The sequence below is a fragment of the Gavialis gangeticus genome, unplaced genomic scaffold (genome assembly GCF_001723915.1).
Source record: "Gavialis gangeticus isolate Ggan-Ray unplaced genomic scaffold, GavGan_comp1, whole genome shotgun sequence".
Taxonomy (NCBI): Eukaryota; Metazoa; Chordata; order Crocodylia; family Gavialidae; genus Gavialis; species Gavialis gangeticus.
Window position 1 is genome coordinate 14,885,166 of NW_017728980.1, and position 9,025 is coordinate 14,894,190.

At 49.4% G+C, this 9,025-nt stretch overlaps 1 protein-coding gene across 6 annotated transcripts in view; it reads left to right on the forward strand.

The window, feature by feature from the left end:
- The window catches only part of NCAM1 (neural cell adhesion molecule 1), a 254,244-nt gene that overhangs the window by 167,445 nt on the left and 77,774 nt on the right, over positions 1-9,025 (forward strand). For all 6 annotated transcript variants that reach the window (XM_019510735.1, XM_019510744.1, XM_019510769.1 and 3 more), the window contains exons 5-8: positions 85-222; positions 659-776; positions 1,648-1,817; positions 2,543-2,685. In XM_019510735.1, coding sequence (XP_019366280.1) covers positions 85-222; positions 659-776; positions 1,648-1,817; positions 2,543-2,685 — 569 coding nt within the window. The remainder of the gene's footprint in view (positions 1-84; positions 223-658; positions 777-1,647; positions 1,818-2,542; positions 2,686-9,025) is intronic.

Consider the following 9,025-nt stretch of genomic DNA (forward strand, 5'->3'; position numbering starts at 1 on the left):
TGTGGAGGGGTGGGGTGTACCTGTTGATCAGAGCTAGCTTCAGAGGATCGAAGGGTGAAGCTGTCTTTCGTTTGTCTCTTTCAGTTCGATTAGTCGTCCTGTCCAACAACTACCTGCAGATCCGGGGGATTAAGAAAACAGATGAGGGGACGTACCGCTGTGAGGGCAGGATCCTGGCTCGTGGGGAGATCAACTTTAAGGATATTCAAGTCATTGTGAATGGTGAGCAGCTTGAAGTCAGGGCAGTCACGGTGACCGGCTGCCTGTGCTACCGGGTGCTGCGCTCCCCGCTTTGATGGCAGCCTCACCATCAATTCATACATACGAATTGTTGCAAGCTTATTAATCTCACTTTGTTGTGTCAAATAAAAACACCCGTGAAATCAGTTGGACATTTACAAGATGTTTACAGAAAATTATCCATGTCCAGAGGAAGCCTGAGTGTCTCGTGACTCAGCGTGAGGGATTAACTTTGGCTCCCAAAGAGTGGTTTCTGTGCAGAGAGCCCCCAGCCCCCCTGTACCTGGAGACCTCACCTGTCATGTGGTGTGCTCCCTGATCTGTGCATGCAGTGAAGGGTAGGAAGTTGCTTTGCACAGTTCTTTCTTGCACACATGCTGTGTCCTGCACTCCCTAATTAGGCTTGCCTTTCTTCCAGTGCCTCCTTCTGTCCGTGCCAGGCAGAGCACCGTGAATGCCACTGCCAACCTCAGCCAGTCTGTCACCTTAATATGCGATGCTGATGGCTTTCCTGAGCCAACCATGAGCTGGACAAAGTAAGAGGCCTTGAGCTGAGTTTCCTTCGGTTGTGAGCGTGGGTGTTTCCCCCTGGGCTCCCTCTGGGCCAGCCACAGAAGTGGAGGCAGCATGTTCGCTTGAGTATTGTGGGCTATGTTACAGCAGTGTCCCAGGGCATTGGAAAGCAGATTCACTTAATGAATAGCTCAAACAATAGCATTACCGGCAGTAATGGTTCACCCACCATTAGCATTCTTTGCCCAGTGTTCCCGTGCAATCTGAGAGAATGGATTAAACCTAACGAGCCCCAAACCGTCCCTGTGAGGTGATGGTGTATTATAATTACGCTCATTGCACAGCTGGGGAAAACGAGGCACAGATAGATTCAGTGCCTTGTCCCTTGTCACAGCATGAGGGCCATTATGTCAGCAGGAGTTTTTCTCAGCAGGCTTTAGTTTGGTCCCTAAATCAGTGGAAAGAACCCAGGTGTCCTCATTTCCCGGGCCCTGATCTGACTACTGGGGCATGTGCTAGAGGTGGGTTTGGTGGGCCCTGTGCTGCTATGCAGAGGGGGATGTTCCAAGGCTTGGGCTGGCAGTGGCCAGGAATCTGCTGCAGGGGTGATCAGGGGGAAACCCTGCTTGGGGGCAGAGGGGTTGAGCAGCCCCAGCTGGCTGCTGTTTAAGGTGCCTGTCGGTTCTGCAGGCCAGGCTTGCCTTAGTGTGTGAAGGACTGCATGGGGCAGGGCCTCGGGGCAAGGAAGCAGCTGTGGGGTGGTGAATAGATGGCCCAGGGTGGTTGAAGGTGGCCAGTGGTGTCAAGGGAAATCATGTCCTCTTCTAACTAGTGTAAACTTAGTGGCTAAAATCAACCTCATGCTCACCAGCCCGTGTGCTTTGTGCCTGGCAGGGATGGAGAGCAAATAGAGCCGGGTGACGACGATGAGAAGTACGACTTCAACTACGATGGCTCCCGGCTGACCATTAGGAAGGTGGAAAAGAGTGACGAGGCAGAGTACATCTGCATTGCTGAGAACAAGGCTGGGGAGCAGGACGCCACTATTCACCTCAAAGTCTTTGGTAACTGGAGCCCTCAGAGGCTGATTGTGTTCTCCCCCCTTCCTAACTGACCCCTTCGAGAGACCAGTGGGTCATCGGCAGTTCTCTGGTAGGGGCTGGAACCACCTAAACCAGGTGGCATCTGGTGTGTCTCAGACACAGGGTGAATTCCCATGTCAGCCCCTTTGCCGTTGCTCTGTTGCTTAGCAGATAAGGGTTGCTGCCAGGGACTGTGCTACAGACACCAGGAGTGTCCTGTTTCCTCTGCCATGCGTACAGTGCAGTCCCTGCAGTGGGCCAGCATGAGGCTGTACTGAGGCGCTCCCTGCCCCCTCTCCTGAGAACTCTGGATGCAGAGGCCTCGAGGGTGGCAGTGGGGTGGGTTCCCTGCAGCAGCAGTTTATTGCTTCATTTCTGGGTTTGGAGCAGGCAGGGGGATGGAGGGTGGCACTTGAGTGCTGCTGAGCTGGTGTAGATGTACCTTAAGTGACAGACATTGCCAGTGCTATCACACGGACCCTACTGCAGATGCATGGCACTTCTGTGCCCCTCTGCTGCGAACCCCAGCGATGAGCACAAGAGTAAAGACTGTCACTGACACCTCGTGCCCATGCCCCATCATGCTAGCAGTTCCTTGGAAGTGCAAACATAGTTTCTTTAATGGTAGCATTGACTGCAATGTTGCTAATCCCAGGTGACCTCGGGTCTTAGCAGCAGCTGAGTAAATGATTGCTCTCCCTTTCCAGCAAAACCTAAAATCACCTATGTGGAGAACAAAACTGCCATGGAGCTGGAGGACCAAATCACGTTGACCTGCGAGGCTTCTGGGGACCCGATCCCCTCCATCACCTGGAAAACTTCTACCCGTAACATCAGTAATGAAGAAAAGGTAAAACCACTCCCAAAGACGCGACCTCTGAAACAGGGCATGTAGCAGCTCATCCCTCACTCTCCCAGCCCTCTCGGCAGGGTGGGAAGACAGGATGATGCCACACAGATGCACGCTGTGGTCCTGGGGACGCTCCCTCCCTCCGCATTGTAAGGTATGAGAAGCCCCTCTGGTGCTCGAGGCACCTGCAAACCTTTTATTATCATGAGTGGGCCAGACCCCAGTTGGTGTCAGTGAGGCTGGCTCCCCTGGCCTCAGCTGAGCAAAGCTGAGGATCTGCCCCACCACCACCTCTTGGTTTCTGCTGCTGTCCCATGAGTTCTCTGAGTACCACCTCATGGACACTTTCTGCAGGAGCTTCCAAAGGATGTGATGCAAAACCTTTTTCCAGCATGGTGGATAGGAGTAGGCCCCACTGTTTCAGTGCACTCGGTGACCTCATTGGGATGCTGGAGTTATCCTGGGCAGAGGGGGTAACAAGCATCTTTCAAACGTGAGGTTTTATGGACCAAAATGAGCCTGTTAATTCTCTCTCGCCCTCCTGTATCGTATAAAAAGCTGCACGTGCTCTGGGCACAAAAGCCTGGTTGCCTTTGTGTTCACCTGTATCGTTAATCACACATCAATACCATTTTGTGCTCAAATACAAAAATAATTAGCAGTTTTTAAAAAGTGTATTCCTCCAGCTTTGATTTGCCACTGGCAGCCTTAGAAGTGTATCTGGACAATGTTCGGGGACCTTTGTCCATTGTTGCAAGTGTTTCATAAAAGACAGGCGAGCAAGAAGGGAGAACACAGTCCCAAAGCCAATATACCTGTAGGCCTCTGGGAAATTAGCTCTTGTTCATTAGTAAGGCTGTAACAGTAGGCCATCTCTAGGGTCATGCAGCCCAAACCTTTTTGTGGGGTTGATTCAATTTGAAAGCAAGGGGGCTCAGTAGTGCATGTGATGAAGACAGATGGAACTCGACATTGTCTTCAATCCAGCCACACAGTCTATAGCTTGCATTCAGCTTCTAAATGAGCCCTTTATGTTGTCTCAGGGATTTCAGCTATTTAATGTATTTATGGATGGATAACCTGTTATCCCAGATGCCAAACGCTACCGGGCTTGATTCTTCCACAGTAGAAAAAGCATAACTTCTGCTGGAGTCAATAAAGCACCCCGTCTACAGCCTGGGAAAGTTGATAGAAAGGCTTACCACTGCCTTCCAGGAGGTTTGACGTAGATCCACAGTGCGTCCAGACAGGTAGCCTCATGTTCCCAACATGACAACATCTGGGGGTTGCTTCATCTGGAAGCATTAGACAGGAGACCAGGGCTACTGAGACAGAGAGCCTGCATGTGGGAGAAAGAGCAAATCATAGCTAAGAGCAGGAGTGAGACTGATTGAAGTAGAAGCCTCCCAGGGGAACCCCCTCTTTCCATAGTGCCCTGTCTGTCTGCTCCTCTTTAGCTACCAAGACCTCTTCTGCAAACTGCTAACTATTTTTGAGGCTTTCATATATCTTGTTGATGCTGTTGAGTTGGTGATTTATATTATGGAGCCATGGTGCATATCAGAGCAGTTTCCTGTGTGGATGGGGGAAAGTGCACAGATTCAAACCACGTGTGTCTGATGGACTGGCTCAGTCCTTTGTTACAGGGTTTGCTATCTCATTATGAAGTGCCAGGCACGTACTTTCTTGACAAGCTTTTGTTTGTTTTTGAGCTGTTCCTGTTCTGTCTAATGTTCTAGTTGCAGATTTATGTTATAGGAAAAACTCAGCAGTTAAAAATGACTGTGAAAATTCCTCTTTCATGTATCTCTCAGATGCACACACAAACGCACATAACAGCTGCATCTTCAGCTACACCCCTCCTGCTCCCAGCAAAGCTTAGGGAAGCCGGTAAGCCTTGACTTTGGGACAAGGAAGAGTTTCTAAACGTGCACAAGTCCCATTTTCAAAAGGGACCTAGGATTTTAAGAGCCCAAATCAGACTGTCTTTTGATGAGACTTAAGTAACTTTTGAAAATGGGATTTAGGCTCCAAAATCTGTTGGGGCAGGTTCTTGTAGGCATTGGAGCCCCTTGCCCATCAAAATTGGAGGCCCCTCATCTTGATATCTTTAAATATTTGGAGATTATCCACTTCTGAAAAGTCACCCCAAGGCTCTGTCCAAAATCTAAGAGCCTAGAGGGCAGGCAGAGGAACAGCAGAGAAGCTGTAAGTGCCACAAGATGCTGAACTTCCTCTAGAGGAGTGCATGACAAACAGGTCCCAGTGTGTAGTCAGCAAGCAGCACCAGGGTCTCCATGGTATCTGCACCCCAGGACCACACTTTGTCTGCTGGACAGCCTCATGCACTGGCAGAGGACTCTGCACTGGCAGAAGCAATGAAGTATGCGCATACTCTAGGCAAACTATGATCTTGGCAACGGCTATCAAACGTTTTGAGGGTGACGTAGCCTAAGATCCCTGCTGGTAGTATGTCCATCATCCTCCTTCCTCTTCAGTGCACCTGCTCTGAATGAGAGAGGGAGAGAGGAGGTGTTTCCTGGCAGCTTGCTAGCTAGAGCACACCTAATGCAAGTGACTTCCTTGGCTATGTCCATATGAGGATCTGGCCTCTGTCTGCTGCAGAAGACTGGCTCAAACAGGGATCACCCAGGAGCGTCATTAGTGATCTCCCATTGATTCAAAATACCCTTTGTTTATCTTCCCATGAGTATTTATCACTGCTGTGTTGGCAAATGAATATGCCTCTCCTTTGAGCAATACAAGAGGAACTATCCAGACAGCCACTCAGCAACCTCACTGTTGCAGTCCAGCTCATGAGGTGTAGTCCTTTCTGTCTGTCTTGTAGGATAACAACTGAGATCCAGTAAAATTAGGTGCTGATCGGGTTTATGTTGTTGTGTTCAGGCTTCCCTCTTTCAGTGCAGATGTACTGATGTTGTTGTGGTAGGGAGAGACATGCTTGGTGATCTAGCCCCTCTTACACACAAGCCCAGGAACCAATAGCCAGGAATGGCATATGCTCTTCACACAGTAGAGGATGTCTCACACCACCTGGATAACAAGTGACAATAAAAAGCTCTTCTATAGTCTGTGCTGTTCACATCTTGCCAGTGGACACTGAAGGAACAGTGTCTGTTTTGCTGCTGCTCCCAAGCTTATCAGAAGCTGTATTACCTGTTACCATCCACTCGACAGCAAGGCAAAGGTGTGAGTCAAGGATTAGGCATGTGCATTCTCATTTGAGTCAGGGAGGGTGTTGGAGAACAAGAGAAGGTGCTAGATGCAGTGATTATCCTGGCAGGGAGAGCGCTGCACACGCTTCCTTGCGGAACAGGGTTCTGTGCACTGCTCTGCTCCGCTTCTGCAGCAGGAGCACACATTGAGAGGGAGGGAGGGTAAGAAATTAGTCCTTTCTGATTTACCTGCAGATAACCCTGTTTGGGCCACACTGACCCTTGATTTGTGTGGTTTCTCTCTGCCAAGACAGAATCTGGTCTTTTGGCCCCAGACTAGAAAGAGCTGAAGTAATCAACTTAGAAGCCAACTGTATATGGGAGAGAAGTATGCAAGTCTCATGCAGGGCTTTGTTCTTTGCCGGTTCATTTGTGGCTGTGGCTTTGTGAGAGCAGGCAGCACACTGCAGGGAGCAAGCTATCCTCGGACAGGAATTGCGAAGTGAGGTAATACCATTTACTGAACCGACTTGATAGCTGGAGAGATGTCAGACAAGCTTCCAGGCACAGAACGCCCTTCCTCCGGTCTGGAAAAGAAGCCGACACGGCCTAAGCTGTTACCTCACCTCGCAACTCCTGTTTCTTGCGTGTGCCCGGGACCATCAGGGCTACAACACTGTTTGTGCGAAACTGTAGCAGACACTGAACACAAGGTACCAGCTTCTGCCCCAAATGGGTCTCTTCCCTAATTGACTTGACGAGAGTGTCGGCGTAATGCTGCTCTTGTTCTCTGCCCCCTTGTGCACTGCTGACAGCGGTGTGCACTCGCCAGTGCGGTTGCTTAGCCAGTCATGCGAAGGCACTCTCGCAAGTTGCCCGGTTCTTAAAATGGAGCAGTTTGCACAGATCTCACACTTCAAGAAGGTAGCACAGCTATGATATGCACCCCCTTTTGCTCTTCCCATTTTGCAGAAGTTTCTTGGCATTTCCGAGAGGCCGCAGGACAGCTTTGGCCCAGAATTGTTTCAGGTAACACAGTTGGCTCAAAACATCTGACACAGTTTGCTTAAAAACCTAGAAACATTCAAATGAAATCTGTTTGGAAAAAATATCTCAGGTCATTTTTCTCTGCAGTGTTTAACAGGGTGCAAATGTTCCAGTGCTGGGCTGGAGCAGTGGTTTTCAAACTGGGGTCTGCATACCACCAGGGGTATGCAGTGTTTTGCCAAGGGCTATCTGCCTAAATTTTAATAATGGAAGTGGAGTTTCTAATTGGTCAGTGCATGATGACTAAGGGCATGGGTGTCTTTGGACGTTCCTCCTCTGGAAATGACTATGCAGAGGTGTATCAGGTGTGGGTGGGATGAGCAGCAATATTTTGCAGGTAAAGGGGTACACGGAGCATGATAGCCAGACCTGGGATTTCCTTTCTGTGCATTTCCTTGTCACAGTCCGGCTTGAGTGAAGTGTCAAAAAGGAAATACAAGAGGCAAGGAAAAGCCCAGACCCGATTACAAAGAGACAAAACTAATGCTGTTGTAAATCAGTGTTGCTGCTTGTCATCAAGGAAGCAATGTTAAAGCAAAATACAGCTGTTACATGTCGGGGGTATTCATAATGCATGTGCAGATCTTTGTCAAGCAGCCTCCGCTCCCTTAACCTGTGATTTCCAAACTTCATTTCTCTTGTGCCCCTGCCTTTGATGACATTTGCATATGGATGATTTTATATTTAATATTCGGGGGGTTAATTTAATTAGATGCTCCTAGGAATCCCTCAGATTCTCAGATGCTCCTATTTAATTGCTTGTTTCGAAAGAGAGAAACTTCCTCCGAATGTGTGAGGTGCTGACTTCCTTTTCTCCTAGGGAGTACTAGTATTCCTCCTGCCTCCAAGGGGTTTGGGTCAGCATGAAGCTGGCCAGGGCTGAGAGAACAGTGCTAGTTAGCTTCACCCTTCCACCAGCCACAAAAGGTGAAAAAGGCCACGGCACAGAAACACAAGCAATTCAAGAAACTGGAAGCTAGCTTCTCTCCTTCTCCATCTACTTCCAAGCTTGCAGAGATGAAAAACACTGTAAGGGAAAGACAGAGAGGACAGTTGTTCTGAACTCACTGCTGCAGGTGCTGTATGATCCAGAGGCATTTTCCCACAAGTATGGGCTCGTCTTAAACCACCTTCCCTAGATGAAGGGTTCAGCAGGTGATTGCTTGTAGACTGAAGCAAGATGGCTGCACTGATACGAAGTGCAGCCATCTGGAGTGCCAGGGAAACTGGTGCAGAAAAGTAGGTGAAGCATGGGAAAGATGTGAGATTTGCCTGTCCCTTGGCATATCAAACTGGAATCCTGGAATCTCTAATGAGATATTTTGCACTACAGTGAGGATGGGGGTAGGACCTTGCTGCAGCAATTACAACACTGTGTTGAGAGTGGCCGTGCTGAGTCCAGCCACATGTAACAGGGGTTGTGTTCAATTATTGCAACTTGCTTATTAGGCTTCCACAGAGCCCGGGCTTGGTTGGGTGCCAGATGTACCATGGAAAGTCCCAACCAGTGCAGGGCTTGGTGAATTCCCTCTCAGGTGGGCTTGGCATGGGGAGTGCTAGCCAGGAGCAGGATTATGGAGAGTCATCCTCAAGGAAGGCAGGTGATAAGTAAAGAGCCCTCCTTCACCAGGAGGTATTCTGAGATGAGGCTGTCTGCACTGTGCATTAATACTTCAGTCTCATTGTGTTTGCTGGTCACCTTTACTTTCACCAGAAGCACTTTGGGAAACAATACTGCATTTCCCAACCTCATCTCCTGACCATCCATCTCTTTGTTTCTGCTGTCTCTCATGTATGCCATTACCATCTAACCCTTGGCAGGGCTCACACCTTCAGGTCACACCTAAATGGTGCCCTGGCGGCTCTGATATTAGCAGGTGATTTTTGACTCCAGAACTGAAGTGGATCAAGTTGCAAATGAAACGGATGCTGTGGCCAAGAGTCTGAAAGATGATTGAGAGGAAAAAAGTGAACCCCACAAGCCCTGGTCCCTCTAAACGGGGTGGGAGTGACTGGCCTGTGCGGCTGCCGGCTCGCTCTGAAGGGGAACATGCATTTATTGATGAGGCTGGTGTGTGGCTAGACAGTTGTTTGTTCCAGTCCCTGCGAGGCCTGAG